The following is a 19,429-nucleotide window of genomic DNA, read 5'->3' as shown; positions in this document are numbered from 1 at the left end:
TGAATATCGCGCCACGGGATTACACTGGCTGTTGACTAGGGTGGGACGCAAACGTCCCACTGGCCCAGAGAGGTTAATACAGGTAACGAGTGGAGGACAGAGGAGCCACTTAAAGAAGAAGTTACAGGTCTGTGAGAGCCATTAATCTTGCTTGTTTGTTGGTGACCAAATACTTATTTTCCACCATCATTTGCAAATAAATTCTTTAAAAATCCTACAATGTGATTTTCTGGATTTTCTTTTTTCATTTTGTCTGTCATAGTTGACGTGTACCTATGATGAAAATTATAGGCCTCTCATCTTTTTAAGTGGGAGAACTTGCACAATTGGTGGCTGACTAAATACTTTTTTGCCCCACTGTATAAGTAGCCACCCTTTGCCTTGATGACAGCTTTGCACACTTGGCATTCTCTCAACCAGCTTCATGAGGTAGTCACCTGGAATGCATTTCAATTAACAGGTGTGCCTTGTTAAATTTGTGTAATTTCATTCCTTCTCAATGCGTTTGAGCCAATCAGTTGTGTTGTGAAAAGGTAGGAGTGGTATACAGAAGATAGCCCTATTTGGTAAAAGACCAAGTCCATATTATGGCAAGAACAGCTCAAATAAGCAAAGAGAAACGACAGTCCATCATTACTTTAAGACACAATGATGAATCTGGCTCTCATGAGGACCGCCACAGGAAAGGAAGACTCAGAGTTAACTCTGCTGCAGAGGATAAGTTCGTTAGAGTTAACAGCCTCAGAAATCAGCAATTAACTGCACCTCAGATTGTAGCCCAAACAAATGATTAAGTAACAGACACAACAACTGTTTAGAGGAGACTGTGTGAATCAGGCTTTCATGGTCAAATTGCTGCAAAGAAACCACTACCAAAAGGACACCAATAAGAATAAGAAACTTCCTTGGGCCAAGAAACCTGTGCAATGGACATTAGACCGGTGGAAATCTGTCCTTTGGTCTGATGAGTCCAAATTTGAGATTTTTGATTATTCCAACCGCCGTGTCTTTGTGAGACACAGAGTAGGTGAACGGATGATCTACGGATGTGTGGTTCCCACCATGAAGCACGGAGGAGGAGATGTGATGATGTGCTTTGCTGGTGACACTGTCTGTGATTTATTTCGAATTCAAGGCACACTTAACCAGCATGGCTACCAGAGCATTCTGCTGCGATACGCCATCTCATCTGGTTTGCACTTAGTGGGACTATCATATGTTTTTCAACAGGACAATGACCCAAAACACACTTCCAGTCTGTGTAAGGTCTATTTGACCAAGAAGGAGTGAGATAGAGTGCTGCATCAGATGACCTGGCCTCCACAATCACCCAACCTCAATCCAATTGAGATGGCTTGAGATGAGTTGGACCAGAGTGGGAACTCCTTCAAGACTGTTGGAAAAGCATTCCAGGTGAAGCTGGTTGAGAGAATGCCAAGAGTGTGCAAAGCTGTCATCAAGGTAAAGGGCGGCTTTGAAGAATCACAAATATATTTTGATTTAACACTTTTTGGTTACAACATGATTCCATATGTCTTATTTCATAGTTTTGATGTCTAAACTATTATTCAACAATGCAGAAAATAGTAAAAATGAAGAAAAACACTTGAATGAGTAGGTGTGTCTAAACTTTTGACTGGTATTGTATTTATTTTTTTATTTTTTATTTTTATTTTTAAATGGGACACACGACACCTATCGGATCCACGCCTGTCTCAGTGGACTAATCCATTGTGGAGGCCGCGGGGATGGCACACCAACATTTACCGTTCCTATAATTTTCTAATCTGCACTATTTGTTTGGTTACGGTAATTTCTGTTAATGCATTCAATATATTATTAGTCTTTTACCGTTGTCATTGTCGGAGTGAACACGTTGTGGAGGACCGCACAACCTAGGCTACACTTGTGAGGAGCAAGTTGATTTACTTCATTCCATTTTGGAGTTGTCCATATATTCACTGACTTTTGTTTGTGGTGCTCCTGTCAATGTTGAGTAAGGACGCGCAGCTGATTATGCGTAGAAGTTGGCCCAGGCTACCTGGCTTGCGCACAAATGTGTGCCCATTTGGGGATCTGGTATCTGAAATATCTTTCCAGATCTCTTGGTAACCACTGGGCGTTATAGGGGGAAAAGTATTGCTCTTATCTGGTGGAAACGTTATAAAATAGGCCTACCTGATTACTTCTTATCCCTGGCGCAAATAGCCTACAGCTATGTCACGAGCTCACTGGGCAGGAAACTCTGAGGGCCCCGAATATTTTATACAATGTTGCAAGTTTGCTAGTGCCAGCTTCAGGCCAGACCCAAGTTCCACGTTTCAGGCCATGTGTAGCCAATGTTTTTACCAGGATATTTTCTACCTTCAGACTGCAAGGTTTTTATTGCTGGCTTTATGCCAACTATGTTAAAATAGCCTACAATGACAATATAAGTTATTTTTATTAAAACACATAGGGTGTGTCTATATAGGGAAAAATACACGTCAAAAATGTAGATCAATCGATTGGTCGAAAGAACAAACTACTCTAGGTTGACCAGGATATAGACAGTATATATATTTAGTCAGGGACAGCTTTACTACACACTGGTAAATAAATAGAAACTAAACTAAAAGCACATTTTAGTTTCAATGATGAAACAAATAATCATCCAAAATGTACCAGACAGACTAACTGCTACAAGTTAGCCTTGTAAATAACTTGCAATTAAAAGCTAAAAGCCTTTCCTGCATGTGAATAGGGCTGAGAATTGTCAGGGACCTCACGATATCACAATACTTAGGTGCCGATATATGTATTGCGATTCTCACGATTCTGTGTGTATTGCGATTCAATACTGTTATTTTATTGCGATTGTTGCTCTTGAATTACTTGTTACTTTAATTTCTTATCCGTATTTTAAGCTGCATTGTTTTAGGGGCTCGTAAGTAAGCATTTCACTGTAAGGTTGTATTCAGCGCATGTGACTAATAAAATTTGATTGCCTCCTCAAACACCATATGTGTGCTGCACATGGACAAGATACAACATGAGAAAACGAGTTTCTCAGTCATGGAAATAAAAGTGCTGAAAACAAATTGGCTCTCTATGAAGGAAAAATATGGGAGTTTTGTTGCAGGTACAGCCAACTAGCGCAAAAATGATATTGTGATTGTCAAAACGATACAATATATCGTCAAAAATAATACCCCAATATGCAACTGTATTGATCCCCCCCCCCATCACAAAATGTGAATCATCTTCATGGCAGGGCAATCTTGTCATGCCTGATGTTTTCTACAAACTCCTGCACACTTCATTAGCAAAAAATTGCTTTTACCACCCTTTTACCACCCTGTATTACGCAACAGTAAAACAAATGTTGCCTATTTCACACACGGACAGATCGAATTCCTGCTAAACCAAGTTTGCCTGCCATTAACAGCAGCTGTGGTAAAATACATTTTATGTTTATGTCTATCACTTGCCAATAGTCTTCACTGAACAGCAGATTGAAGGAAATGTACATGATGTAGGTGATAAAACCAAAAGACTTTAGGAGCTGACTACATTTTTACATTTACATTTTAGTCATTTAGCAGACGCTCTTATCCAGAGCGACTTACAGTAGCGAATGCATACATTTCATACAAACCACAACCAGGCAGCTGGTTTGTGTTATATGCTAGCTTGTAGCTACCTATTGGACTATTCCACTGCGGCTAAACATTTTATTGAATCTATTGCCATATTTAGGGATTATCAACAACGGAGACAACATACTGCTCAGAACTAGAGTTGGACCAGCTTTACTCTATGATAGAATCTTATTTTACTACTGCTGCCTGGCTGACATCAGGCCAGAATGGGACACCGAGTAGCCCATCGAGCATGGTATAGTCAGAAGGACCGCCGCCGCAGCCAGGCAAGCATGTGGTCATTTCCCAGAGTACACCAGCAATTGTCTGCTGTGCTGGCTGGATAGTATTTCACAGTGCCTTTTTGTTTGGATGGCACAGCGGTGAAGTGTGAGACAGCGGAGGCCAGAAAATCGAGCTGTTTACCACAAAATTGTCCACAATTATTCATTAGCCTCATGCCTGGATCGACATGGCAGAGGACTGAGCTGCAGGGTGAGAGAGAGAGAGGATTAAGAAAGAACGAAAGAAGGAGAGAGAAGGTGAAAGAAAGGAGGAGCACGAAAGAGATGAGAGGAAGGAGAGAGAGAGGAGAGGAAGGAGAGAGAGAGGAGATGGCAAGAGAGAGATGAGAGAGAAGAGAGCAAAGAGAAAGGAGAGAGAAGAGAGCAGAGAGAAAGGAGAGGCGAGAAGGCGAGAGAAAGGGGAGAAGTAGAGTGAAAAAGGAAGGAGCGAGAGAGAGAGGAAGGAGCAGGAGAAAGAATGAGCGAATGAGGAGAGAGAAAGAAGTATAAATAGGAGAAATAAAAGGAGAGGAAAGGAGAGCAAAGGAGTAAGAGAGCAGAGAGGGAGAAGGACATAAGAGTGAAAGAGAAGGAGAGAGAAAGAGGGGGAGAAAGAGAGGAGAGAGAAAGAGGAGAGAAGGCGAGAGAGACCTGGTCAGAGCAGAGTAAGGGAAGCAGCAGCGACGTGAATTTGTAAGCTACTTTATTAACAGAGCTGATAAAGTGCGAGGGAGGGACACTCTAGCAGGTGTAGGAGGGGCCTTGAGGTGTGAGTAATGTGAGCGAGTGATACAGGAGCAAGGATGAGGGAGAGAGACAGCAACAGACCATACCAAGCAGACTCGCGCTAGTGTACTAACTTCTAGTTTGTCACAGCTAGATTTTTTATCATTCAATATGATTATGTGGTAACTGTTTTGACTGCATCAATCCAAATAATACCTCCATTCAGATTATTAAGTAGCAGCGTACCTGTTGGCTCTTGGTTGTTGTAGCATATCTTTCATTTTAATTCCATTTTCCATTGATTAGATAATCTTGTAACTTGCTTTGCCACACAGGGAGGCTCTTTGACTGTAGTTTCGCTTTGACTTGTGAGTGGCCGACAACAAGCCACTGCATAGGATATTCTTGTTGAGCAGTGGCGACATACAGTTAACGTTTTATCCACAACTCTGTCCATCGCCATTGTAATCTGTGAAGCCAAAATGTTCCCAAACAGAAGATTTAAACGATTTTCTTGGGGCGCGGACATCAACTCTAGGGTGTTAATACTCTGGGTCAGGATATAGTTAATATCTCCACAACTACTACAATCCCTCTATTACTCAGAGAAAGTAAGGAAGGAGGCACCTCCATGCAGAATGAGGAGAGAGGCGCTATTCCTGGCAACCCTGCAGCTTAAGGGAGCATGAGTAATTGTGTACTGCTCACTGATTTGTCAGGCTGCGCCGAGTGGGCAGGCCTGCTCTGTTGTCTTGGCACTAACACTAACAACTGCGGACAATGTGGCTGGATCCTCAGCATGGCAGCGGTGCTTTGAAGAAGCAACAAAAAAACTTTAGGGGCGAGGCTTGAATTGACCAATTACAGTGTTAAGACTACACCCACAGGTCATCAACGTCAACTGTCATTAACACACACAAAAACATGATTTATTAATGTGTACATACAGTGCTAAATGAGACGCATACCGTAACTGTAGCAGTCCAAAAATGAGGACCAACAGGCAACATTTAAAGAACATCAACATTTTAACACTTTAAATAACCGCCTCCGCTTGTATCCACATCAAGCTTAGCACAGCTCGACAATTGCTCAGTCACCATGCTCATCCAATCGCAAGTCTCATTCTGTGCCACACCTCTGCCTGAAATGTTTTGTTCCACATAGTTTTTTTTACATGAGTGAGGTCCACATGACTGGGGCATGCAGCGCCAGGCAGCTCCCTCCTCATCCATGACCCCATGGCCTGGAGCTATAGCACTTGTGCAGACAAAGAGGCCATTTTAGCGGTTTGGATCCTTTTTATTTTCCAGGGGGCTCATTTAGGCTTGTGACTGTTTGCAGGCTAGGCTACAGGGCAGCAGCACCACTCTGTATCAGACCATTGTGTAACGGGCAGGAGAAAGACTATCATTGTTGGACTGGTCTTTATTTCTCTCCCATCTCCTCCCACTCGTTCCCCTTCTCTCTGTCACCTCAAAATGCACAACTTGCCTATTTTCATAACCATGCGGATTTGTTGGTGTTCCGGCACAGTAAAGTGGAGGGTATTTCATAAAGCAGGATTAATATGACTTAGCCAGTAAATTTGTCTAAATATTCTGAAACCACCACATATTTCCTAATACGGTACAGAATGTAACAGTACAACCCTGGTCTATTTTCTGGCTGAAGGCAACCCAAATGTGACCGACCGCCTTGATTCAATCTTGTGTAGCAAAATTAGTGTTTACACATTGGATAAAAGCAGACACACAGAGCTACAAAATGGTAAATCATACATGATATTTGAGGAACAAATATTTGCTTTGAAAGTGGCTAAACTTGTATCTTCACTTTTGAGAAAATGACCTTTGAACGTTTTGGTACCAACTGGAGAGCTCTTCTTTGTCTACACCCATTCACCATCGTTCACACCCTCTTAAGCTTTAGAGATGGGTCGGGCTAAGGGTCGACACAAGCGTTCTGTACTAACAGCAGCAGTCAAGCACCCAAGCTAACTGGCTAACTACTTCCAGACACAAATGAGAAAACAGCTCACTGAACATTACTCACCCTAGCAGAGCTGGTTAGGCTGTTTTTATGTTATCCAGAGCGTTGGTGGCTGCAACTGTGCTGTCAGATTGTCCATTCGTAAAATCAGAGCATTTCGCTCTCGGAGCTTTCAGAGCGCACACTGGACACTATTTGATGAGGTGATCCCAGCCTTCTGACCTCACAACGGAAGTCAAGCACCCAAGCTAACTGGCTAACATTGGCTAGTTTGCTAGTTACTTCCAGACACTAATGAGAGATCACCCCACTCTGACCACTTTACTTGCCCTAGTAGAGCTGTTTAGGCTGTTTTCATGTTATCCAGAGCATTGGTGACTAACTGTGCTGCTGGCAACAATTTAATTATGCTTTTTTGCTGGATGTTTACTGACACCAGTCATATTCAACAGGTGTTGAGCGTTCGTAAATTCATCAGTTATTCTGCGTTCTGGCACAGTCAGACGAGAGTGCTCTGAAATCGAAGTAGACGGCAAGACTGAATTTACGAACGAACCCGAAATTGTTACTTGCATAGCAGAGTCTTTTGTTAAGACATGTAGCTAGCTAGCTAAACAATTAACCATAATCCCAACTCATGACGTTACTACCCTGCATGAATCTGCAAGTAGCTAACCAACCAGGTTCAGTGTTAGCTAGCCAACATTAGACTATAACTAGCCAAGAAAAATGGCTCAGATACGAATAATAAGATCATACATGTAACGTTAGCTAGCGAGCCAGCTAGTTAGCTAATAGTACACTTTAACTTGAAAGAAAATACTATGTCAAAATTTGAAATGTGTCAAATCTGAAAATGTAGCTAGCTAGACTATCTTAGCCGTATACATCATGGATGGACGCCTCTCCCTGTCACAGATGCCATGGGTGCCCTTAGTTTGAAGATGTAATCCGGAGACAGGTGTTCTCCATCTCCTTAGCTATCATACTTTAATTCCACTGATTTCAAAACTCGGTCCTCCAGCAAATGGAGAGCAACACTTATGCAGTTCTACTATGTAAAAAAAAAATTAAAATTAAAACCAGCGTTAGACAGGATTACCTACACATACTGACCAGCTCAAATAGACAGAAGCGTGCTATATGGCAGAACAATCCAAACTCATCTCTCGGCATGTCCAGCCCACTTATTATCTCAGCCAATCATGGCTAGCGGGAAGGTTGCTCTCCTTTTCTGTGGCTAAACCAACTAGGCTCGTAATTTAGTCATTTTATTCATATTTACAGATGGCATACAAGTTTGTTATTAAGGCACATGAAAGTTCACATGTTCCAGAAGGCATTTCTGCCAAAAAAGGCATTTTGATAAAAAAAATTAAGATTATATTGAAATGGCTCTCGTGTGAAGTAGTGACCCGCGACATACGCCTAGTTTCCTGAAACAGGTCAAAAATACAGATATCTTAAACATAAAGAGCATGTCCAGGCAAAAATGACTATGCATGAATGTACAGTAAAACAGATTCTACTAAAATTCTATACAGTACACCGTACTGCTTTTTCACATTTGGCCTATATGATGTAGTCTTAAGCCAGCATGAGCCTAGCACTTAAAGTGCTGAAGTTACTGTATTTATGACCATTTAGCAATCAGTCTCTGAGCACTCACACTCCTTCATCATGCCGATGTCCACGCAGCGTTTGAGCCGGCAGGCCTGGCAGTGCCGCCGGTTGTCCTTGGTGATGGTACAGCTGCCGTTGAAGGGGCAGGTGAAACTGGCCTTACGCTTCATGCTGCGTCTGGTGGAGGCAGCGAGAAGGAGATATTGAAACCTGGCTCACTGACACTTTCAAATATACAGAGACATTAAAAACACTGAATTTATTTGCAAAATGGAGGCAGATGGGATTATTACGCAACTGGATTACATTTGCAGACACACAAACGGAATAAGAAAGACAACCTACCCCTCTCACAGAAAAAAAACGAACATATCATGAGCAGTCACGCAGCGTGCCCTTTGAAGGAATTTGTTTTTTTCATACAGCCTCCCATTTACAGCAAGTGCGCACGCACACATACACAGGTAGACACACACACACACACACACACACAGGTAGACACACATACGCACAAAGTTCAGAAATTGATCAACACACCAAAAGCATAAATAAAACAAACCCATAGATAAGTACTTGAGTCCCTATTGTTCCCACATATTCACACACTGGGGTACCTACAGGTGTCAGCTGACCTTTCTCCAAAAGAACAAATTGGGAACGACAGACATGAGAGGACAGCTGACTTAAGAGTTAATGGTTGAGTTTAATGAGAACAGCATGATGCCTGAGAAAGACAGTCTGGCATTTTTTCCCTTCTTTCTTTTAGGAACTGCCTCTCATCCATATAAACTCAGCAAAAAAATAAACGTCCTCTCACTGTCAACTGCGTTTATTTTCAGCAAACTTAACATGTGTAAATATTTGTATGAACATAAGATTCTACAACAGACATAAACTGAACAAGTTCCATAGACATGTATGGAATAATGTGTCCCTGAACAAAGGCGGGTTCAAAAAGTAACAGTCAGAATCTGGTGTGGCCACCAGCTGTATTAAGTACTGCAGTGCATCTCCTCCTCATGGACTGCACCAGATTTGCCAGTTCTTGCTGTGAGATGCTACCCCACTCTTCCACCAAGGCACCTGCAAGTTCCCTGATATATCTGGGGGTAATAGCCCTAGCCCTCACCCTCCGATCCAACAGGTCCCAGACGTGCTCAATGGGATTGAGATCCGAGCTCTTCGCTGGCCATGACAGAACACTGACATTCCTGTCTTGCAGGAAATCATGCACAGAACGAGTAGTATGGCTGGTGGCATTGTCATGCTGGAGGGTCATGTCAGGATGAGCCTGCAGGAAGGGTACCACATGAGGGAGGAGGATGTCTTTCCTGTAACGCACAGCGTTGTGATTGCCTGCAATGACAACAAGCCCAGTCCGATGATGCTGTGACACACCGCCCCAGACCATGACGGACCCTCCAACTCCAAATCGATCCCGCTCCAGAGTACAGGCCTCGGTGTAACGCTCATTCCTTCGATGATAAACGCGAATCCGACCATCACCCCTGGTGAGACAAAACCACGACTCGTCAGTGAAGAGCACTTTTTGCCAGTCTTGTCTGGTCCAGCGACGGTGGGTTTGTGCCCATAGGCGACGTTGTTGCCGGTGATGTCTGGTGAGGACCTGCCTTACAACAGGCCTACAAGCCCTCAGTCCAGCCTCTCTCAGCCTATTGAGGACAGTCTGAGCACTAATGGAGGGATTGTTTGTTCCTGGTGTAATTCGGGCAGTTGTTGCCATCCTGTACCTGTCCCGCAGGTGTGATGTTCTGATGTACCGATCCTGTGCAGGTGTTGTTAAATGTGGTCTGCCACTGTGAGGACGATCAGCTGTCCGTTCTGTCTCCCTGTAGCGCTGTCTTAGGTGTCTCACAGTACGGACATTGCAATTTATTGCCCTGGCCACATCTGCAGTCCTCATGCCTCCTTGCAGCATGCCCAAGGCACGTTCATGCAGATGAGCAAGGAACCTGGGCATCTTTGTTTTGGTGTTTTTCAGAGTCAGTAGAAAGGCCTCTTTAGTGTCCTACGTTTTCATAACTGACTTTAATTGCCTACCGTCTGTAAGCTGTTAAAGTCTTAACGACCGTTCCACAGGTGCATGTTCATTAATTGTTTATGGTTAATTGAACAAGCATGGGAAACAGTGTTTAAACCCTTTACAATGAAGATCTGTGAAGTTATTTGGATTTTTACGAATTATCTTTGAAAGACAGGGTCCTGAAAAAGGGACGTTTCTTTTTTTGCTGAGTTTACATCGGTTACATTATACGAAGCTGCATCAAGTAGCCTAGACTGAGTTATGATATGGCCGACCCTTTGATGTGGTGCTTTCTGCGCTGCAGTAGTACTTCTATCACTATGAACCCTATAGGTATACGCTATAGGGGCTAGAAGTCGACCGATTAATCGGCATGGACGATTTCAAGTTTTCATAACAATCGGTATTTTTTAACGTCGATTATGGCCAATTACATTGCAATCCACGAGGAGACTGCGTGGCAGGTTGACCACCTGTTACACGAGTGCAGCAAGGAGCCAATGTAAGTTGCTAGCTAGCATTAAACTTATCTTATAAAAAACTATGAAATCTTAACATAATCACTAGTTAACTACACATGGTTGATGATATTACTCGTTTAACTAGCTTGTCCTGCGTGCATATAATCAATGCAGTGCTTGTGAATTTATCATTGAATCACAGCCTACTTTGCCAAACGGGTGATGATTTAACAATAGCGCATTCGAGTCAGGGTATATGCAGCAGTTTGGGCCACCTGGCTCATTGCGAACTGTGTGAAGAACATTTCTTCCTAACAAAGACAGTAATTAATTTGCCAGAATTTTACATAATTCTGACATAACATTGCACAACCAATGTAACAGCAATATTTAGACTTAGGGTTGCCACCCATTTGATAAAATACGGAACGGTTCCGTATTTCACTGAAAGAATAAACGTTTTGTTTTCAAAATGATAGGTCATTAATATGGTCAAATCCGGAAACTAAGGCTCGTATTGCTGTGTTAATTATAATATAATAAAGTCTATGATTTGATATAGAAGTCTGACTGAGCGGTGGTAGGCAGCAGCAGGCTCGTAAGAATTCATTCAAAACAGCACTTTCCTGCGTTTGCCAGCAGCTCTTCGCAATGCTTGAAGCACAGCGCTGTTAATGACTTCAAGCCCATCAACTCCCGAGATTAGATTGCCTATAAAAAAATTCAATAGCCAAAAGGTATATGAAATACAAAATGGTATAGAGAAATATTCCTATAATTCCTATAATAACTACAACTTGGGAATATTGAAGACTCATGTTAAAAAGAACCATCAGCTTTCATATGTTCTCATGTTCGAAGCAAGTAATTTAAAAGTAAGCTTTTTTTTTTACATGACACATATTGCACTTCTACTTTCTTCTCCAACACTGTGTTTTTGCACTATTTAAACCAAATTGAACATGTTTCATTATTTATTTGAGACTAAATAGATTTTATTTCTGTATTATATTAAAATAAGTGTTCATTCAGTATTGTTGTCATTATTACAAATATATTTAAAAAAAAATTAAAAATAAATGAAAATATTGGCCGATTAATCGGTAGCGGCTTTTTTTGGTCCTCCAATAAATCGGTATCGGCGTCGAAAAATCATCATCGGTCGACCTCTAATAGGGGCAGCAGGTATACCCTATAGGGGCGGCAGGTAGCCTAGTGTTTAGAGCGCTGGGCCAGTAACCGAAAGGTTGCAAGATCGAATCCCCGAGCTGACAAGGTAAAAATCTGTCGTTCTCCCCCTGAACAAGGCAGTTAACCCACTAGGCCGTCATTGTAAATAAGAATTTGTTCTTAACTGACTTGCCTAGTTAAATAAAAGGTTAAATAAAAAATAAATAAAACCTACAACCCTACAGTTTTTTAGATGTTTCTTGATTTTCTTCATGTTTCAAGAAATCAAAGTTAAAGAATCGAAGGGAAACCGCTCAGCTTTGAACTCAGCAGCGAACTGGTCGTCTATGACATACTTGATTTTACTTCTAAAGATATACAGTGGCGTTGGACTCGCTGATTACGATCACTTGTTTCTATGATCGACTAAACTAGTTTACTGTGAACAAGTTTATAACAAGGCTGTGGTTTCTGACATCGTGTGCTGTAAAATAGCCACAAACGACAGATCTTGGCCACATTAATAAAGTTACAACCTCTCGGCCTATTCCTTGTCATTAAACAAAAATACATTCTCCCGTTCCTGCTCAAAAGACCAGCTTGTTCTAGCTTTAAAAAGATTCCAGATAATAAGCTTCCATATGGACAACACTTTAGTTTGGCTTGGATCAGAGGCTGTCAGAATTTCAATATTGCCTACATTGCTTTTATTCCCGGACAGTGTGGTATGTCCTCCGCTGTGTGGGAAGTATTGAGCCATAATAAGCCCTGGAGCCCCACAGGCTACTCCACTACATTGTGTTCATTAGGGCAAGCAAGCAGAAATAAAAGACAACCCTGGATAACCCTTTCTGTTCCAAGTCAAACTGGACCCTCCAGCAAACCCATCCCATGCATAGTGTACCTGTCCTGGTCAGTACCCACCTGAAGAAGCCTTTGCAGCCCTCACAGGTCATGGCGTTGAAGTGGAAGCCTGTGGCCTTGTCGCCACAGACGCCACAGATGCGCGGCGCGTTGCGGTCAAACTCATCAGGCCCCACCAGAGACGTGCTCACAGCCATGGTCTCCATCACTGCAATGAGAGAGGAGAGAGTGTGTTTGGTAAGCAGTGGTCTGGTGCAGTCCATCCTTCCCATGTGTTGCAACTCAAATTATAGAGACAGGTGTTGGGGAAATCATCATAAGCCACAAGACAAGAAACAGCCCAATATTTGTTCCTGTTATTGGCTCTGTAGTGAGTTAACGCCATTTGTCCCTGTCAATGAAAAGAACTGAAGTAATGCACACCCGAGGTAGCACACCCAAACCCCTTTTCAATCTCACTCTGCCTAATTTCCTTTGACAGCCAAAAGATCCTCTGGCATTGTATGGAGAGAGAAGAGCAGAGAGATATTATATTCTAGTAGCGGTGTTAAATATAGGAATTAGGGACCTCCCAGGAAGATGAAGCAGATCTAACACGGAACAGGAAGCTGGACCAAAGAAAAGAGAACCGGGAAGAGGTTATGATTGACGGGGTGTGAGAAAGTGTCAACAGTCAGTCACATGGCCAGACAGGGATTAGCCTGCCTGTAGGGCAGGGTTCCCCAACTGGCTGCCCGGGCTCAATTTGGCCTGTGGGTGATTTTAGACTAAAAACACCAGCAAATGAGCTTCAAGTGGTTTTACATTTTCATAATCTGTTCCAATGTATTCCCACGCATAATTAGAGATGTGATTGTATATAAATGTAAGAAAGATTTGAAATAATGTTTTAGTAAAATTTTATAGCATTTATTATTTGTAATCATGTTCTGACCGCTGACCATCCGCTCAAGAAATACAAAAAAATGTGTCTGAATGTAGTTGATGATCCCTGCAGTAGAGGATGAAGCAGGAAACTGGGAACAGGTCCAGGAAGGTAGCGTAGCGATTAAGAGCGTTGGGCCAGTAACAAAAAGGTCGCTGGTTCAAATCCCAAGCCGACAAGGTGAAAAAAAATCTGTCGATATGCACTTGAGCAAGGCACGTAACCCTAATTGCTACTGTAAATCACTCTGGATAAGAGCATCTGATAAATAACTCAAAAGTTAAGGAAAAAGTAAAACCAGGGACAAACAAACATGGAATAAATCCAGTCACCCGGATTAGCAGGGCAGGGTGATACGACCTAAAAATCACCTCAATTTTTTTCTAAATTAAGAGTGATTCACAACATACATCTTGTTTATTAACTGTTGTCTAAATAAATGTTGATGTACTATTAAAAGGTAAAATAGACAGCATTTCAAACAGTCACCAATAATCTAATTAATTCTGGGTTTGTTACATTATATCTAGGCTAAATATAGGCCCAAGCCTTCCACAACCCAGTAATAATTATATTATTTTAACATGTCATTTTTTTTCAATATTCACTGATCTGGTTTTTAAGAGTCTATAAAAATGCTATTTTTGTTACAAATTTAACCAGAACCATGCGTAACTTCTTAGAATAAGCATGAGACTATATAAAATGAACACGGGTATTACACTGAACAAAAATATAAAACGCAACATTTAACAATTTCAAAGACTTTACTGAGTTACAGTTCAGATAAGGAAATCAGTCAATTTAAATGAAGTCATTAGGCCCTAATCGATGGATGTCACATGACTGGGAATACAGATATGTCGGTCACAGATACCTTAAAAAACACCTTCGTATAGAGATAATCAAGTTGTTGATTGTGGCCTGTGGAATGTTGACCCACTCTTCTTCAACGGCTGTGCGAAGTTGCTGGATATTGGCCGGAACCTGAACACGCTGTTGTACACGTCGATCCAGAGCATTCCAAACATGCTCAATGAGTGACTTGTCTGGTGAGTATGCAGGCCATGGATGAACTGGGACATGTTCTGCTTCCAGGAATTGTGTACAGATCGTTGTGACATGGGGCCATGCACTATCATGCTCAAACATGAGGTGATGGCGGCAGATTAATGGCACAACAATGGGCCTCAGGATCTCGTGTTTGTTGTCCGTAGCTTATGCCTGCCCATACCATATCCCCACCATGGGGCACTCTGTTCACAACATTGACATCAGCAAAACCCTCACACATACACCACCGTATGCCCAGTACAGTTGAAACGGGAATCATCCGTGAAGAACACACCTCTTCAGCAGGCCAGTGGCCGTCAAAGGTGAGCATTTGCCTACTGACGTAGATTACGACGCTGAACTGCTGTCAGGTCAAGACCCTGGTGAGGATGACGAGCACGCAGACGTTTTAACAGTTTGTACAGTAACTCTTCAGGTTGTGCAAACCCACCGTTTCATCAGCTGTCCGGGTGGCTGGCCTCAGACGATCCCGCAGGTGAAGAAGCCGGATGTGGAGGTCCTGGGTTGGCGTGGTTACTGTGCGGTTGTGAGGCCGGTTGAACAACATTGGAGGCGGCTTATGGTAGCCAAATTAACATTAAATTGTGGCAACCGCTCTAGTAGATTCCTGCAGTCAGCATGCCAATTGCACGCTCGTGGCATTGTGTTATGTGACTAAACTGAACATTTTAGTGGCCTTCTATTGTCCCCAGCACAAGTTGCACCTGTGTAATGATCAGCTGCTTGGTATGCCACACCTGTCAGGTGGATGGATTATCTTGGCAACGTAGAAATGCTCACTAACAGGGATGTAAACAAATCTGTGCACAATATTTTTGAGAAATACGCTTTTTTGTGGAAAATGTCTGGGATCTTTTATTTCAGCTAAGTATATAAACAACCTCTCAAGCACAAGACCACCTGCTTGTGAGTAGCTAGCTAATCTTTATATTTCAAGTTTAGCCAACTTAGAATTGTTATGAACACACCCTTCGGTCCGTCCCTAACTGTTTGAGCAGCATGTTAGCTTGTCCACTTTGTTCAGATGTTAAAATCAAGTGGCCTACCTTATTCCTCAGAATAACAATGAGTTGCCAATTCCTTATAATTGTGATTATTGTTGCACATTTATAAAACACAGACTAGACAGCTAGTACAACAGTCTTCAGCTATAAAGCTGCTAACAGCATGTGGTACCACAACGATGCACCCGACAAACTGTGCGTTTATTTTCCAGAATCAGTGCTCATTGATGGTCTCATTTTAGTAGTGTCTGCTCTGCTCACAATTTGAAGAGTTGAAACATAAAAAGGTTATCAATAGAAAAGGTTAACTTCTCTATTACAGTAAAATAATGTCTCAAAACGTTTGTGTCCATATGACCGATTCTGTTGGACCAAACCTCAAATGCAAAAAGTTGAAACAGCTCGTCAGAGAGGAAGAAGTGATCGCTCATCTTTGTTGTTTTGAGTGGCAGGGGCTTGGTTTGTGTGTAAACCATAGAGGGGAAGAAGCAAAGCGAGAGGTTTCACTCTCGTTATAATCTGTCCAAAATAAAGCCAATGCGTTTCTATGGGCTTATTTTGGGCCTAAGCTTGTTGCCTGCCTTCCCGCCTTTGGGACAACGACTCCCATTGTTAAGGCAGAGACATAAGCATCTCGTCATTATATACTAATCTCTGGTGTAAATGGGAAGGTATACAGAGCATAGAAAGAGCATAGGAGACGAGACCAAAAAGACAACACGAGAACAAGTGCACAAAAGCTCATAAAAACATTAAAAAAAATATTACAGGCATTAGGAATATCACACAAAAATAGAATTCATTTGATATAGGTCGCCCAACCCTACTGATTAGGCAGTTCCATCAAAATGCCAAACACCAATAACCCCCTTATACATAGAAAACAAGGACATGCCATTTCTCAATACACAGTACTAGCACATTCTGAACCAGACTGAAAAACAGCAATAATAAAATTCTTATTTAGCAAGTAATGACCCATGTGTAACAGGGGTGTGTGTACATATGCATGGGGATTCAATGCAGACACAGGATGTTGATTGATAAACATGGGCAACACACTATCAAATCAGCCCAACCACAGACCATAACATAATTCATCGCTGTACTAGAGAAATCAACAAGGTTTAGCCAAGATGTGAATAACTGAACAGCTGTCATCTGTTTCTCTGCTGACAAAGGCACTGGTTGGTTTGAGCATTTTGTTCTTTCGTCCACGGCTCACCACAGGGCCAGAACAGAAAAACAAGTTGTTTTTCTTTAGCTGGAAGCTGAAAACATAATGCAGACTGGCGAAGCGAGTCCCTCTCTATTCCTGGAAGCAATCATTAGGTTGTTGGTCTGACTGGCAAAGAATTGCATAGAGACAGAGGTGCCTAATATAAAGCCAGGCTGCCCCAATGGTAAACTATTCCAGCGTTGCCACTTGCCAGTCTCATATGAGATAGAGGACCAATCCCAAATCAACCCAAGCCCCTACACCCTAGCCTATCAGAGGGCAAGATGGAACGATTACCATATTTCTTACACCTGCCAAATCCACTCAGATCTCCACAAGTGCATAGGGAGTAGGGCTTAGGGGTCGATTTAGGATTGGGCCAGGGCTTCCCCATCATTGTGCCAATCATTGAAACACAGGCTTTTAAAGCCCCAAACACAGAGCTGAATGAAAACTAGGACTAACTTTCCTAATAGTGCTGGGTCAATGTATGTGCACTTTCAACATCTGCTGTATTTTTGTTAGCTTGGCTGGTAGCTTGGTTTAATTGTCATTTTGACATGGATAGTGGCGGTTGTCCCATAAAACAATTCTCTGCGCTCTCCACAACATGGGGATAATCCCTTTCTTTCGAAACATGATCCACCAGCCAACAGTGCTGTTTAATGAATAGAGCAAGAAGACAAATCTCTGTCAGGTCAATGCCATTTAGTCCTTGAGCAGATGCTCAACAAGACCCAGTAAACATCCAACTATCAACACATGTGGTGCAGCAATGTATGCTATTTCACTGGATGGGGGCTCTTATGTAAACAAATGGAACAAGTGCAATAAAGCAACAATATTAAGCTAGTTTCATCTAATTTATGCAGGCCAGGAGACAAAACATGGATCCTCCACCCTGCTTTGACTGCATCTGTCTTCTGGTCTCTTGACACACACCATCCACTAACAAGTAGTACAGTGCCAGTCTTCTCTTTGTGAGTTCTTGCCATCACAAATCTGATGTTCCACAACAGACCTCTGACAGTGAACGACCGCCTGCCTGGAGTCTCACACTGAGAAGATAATGAAAAGAAAGGTCAGGGCTCCAGACTAACTTTCTCAGTTGGTGGCACCAGCCCATTAAATTAGTAATCACCTTATAAATGCATTCAGCGCGATTTTTTGTTGTTGAAAATTTGACTACTGAGATGGTATGATAGATTTTTCAAACCAAATATGTCCAACCTAAAACGAGTGATTTTAATACATTTTTGGTTGACAATTAGGTTATTCTTGATATATTCTACTGTCAAAATAGCACTCCAGAATTGAGATTTTATTTTTGCTCAATAGAGATCCATTTGCACTCGCTAACAGGCTAATTCATTTGGGGATAACTCAAGACCTGAGGAAGTGGAAACACATTAGCTAGATGGGCAACTTTAAATAGTGCTGATAGTTAGCTGTGTAGTTGATTCATCTAGCAGTAATATCCTAAAAACATTTGCACGCTCTACAGCTGAAAGACATGCCAGAAACGTTGGTTTTTAAAACTGTGTCAATCGCACAATATTGAGTTGAGAAAAGACACTCCTCTCTCCAACTAACAGCATATTTTATTACTTATTTTTTTAAACAGTTTTTCCCACAATTGCATTTTGAAGAATGCATTTCTTTCCTCAAAATGCATTGCGCAGGGGAGGGAGAGGGAATGTGAGTAGCTCTCTCATCACAGCAGGAACAGTCAGAGGCAGGGCATGCACTTTCATGGCAGAAATCAATGCACTTTAATTTAGGTGTACGGTTTGACCAAATCATGGTTTTAGACGCCAAATGCTTGACATTAATGGTTGTCCGGGACAAGTAAAAAAAGACAAGAACATAGATTTAAGTTGTCCGAATGGCTACACCTTCATGTCCAAAACAGACGCAGACATGCAGACATTAATTATTTTATCAAGACAAATAGTATTTGGTTGTAAATTGTAATGTTGCAATATTTTAAATTGAGGTCGACCAATTTTGCTTTTTCAACGCCGATACCGATACTTGGAGGAAAATGTAACAAAACTTTAATGAGACTTTTTAATTATATAAATATAGGCTAGACGCCAGTCATGTTTGACAAATATAATGAAGGATAATTTACATTAAACGTCTAAAAGACTTCATTCTGTCGACATACTTGAGGCACGGTTCGTTCAGATCAAATGGTCACAAGACCGGAGAGTGAAGGACAGCACCTCTTGTGCACCACACATCACCCACATGGAATCTGAGCAGAGGCAAATCAGCATTTTGAAACTTTAACCATAAACGTAATTGTTTAAAATCAACGTTTTATGTCATTTTATGATGCATGTCTTACCTTGTTTCAAAGAAGCCTAGCCAAAATATAACTATAGACATGTTGAGGGTATTTTTTTTTTTTTTAATAA

At 41.8% G+C, this 19,429-nt stretch overlaps 1 protein-coding gene across 3 annotated transcripts in view; it reads right to left on the bottom strand.

Annotated features, from left to right (window-relative positions):
- Positions 1–19,429, bottom strand: part of LOC115165835 (vitamin D3 receptor A) — an 83,538-nt gene that overhangs the window by 17,705 nt on the left and 46,404 nt on the right. For all 3 annotated transcript variants that reach the window (XM_029719255.1, XM_029719254.1, XM_029719256.1), the window contains 2 exons: positions 12,845–12,992; positions 8,292–8,422 (listed from right to left, as the gene is read on the bottom strand). In XM_029719255.1, the coding sequence (XP_029575115.1) occupies positions 8,292–8,422; positions 12,845–12,990 (277 nt within the window). In that variant the 5' untranslated portion in view covers positions 12,991–12,992. The remainder of the gene's footprint in view (positions 1–8,291; positions 8,423–12,844; positions 12,993–19,429) is intronic.

Source organism: Salmo trutta, chromosome 28 (assembly GCF_901001165.1).
Source record: "Salmo trutta chromosome 28, fSalTru1.1, whole genome shotgun sequence".
Classification (NCBI taxonomy): Eukaryota; Metazoa; Chordata; class Actinopteri; order Salmoniformes; family Salmonidae; genus Salmo; species Salmo trutta.
Note: the sequence above shows the minus strand (reverse complement) of the source record. Positions and strands in the feature narration are given on the sequence as shown.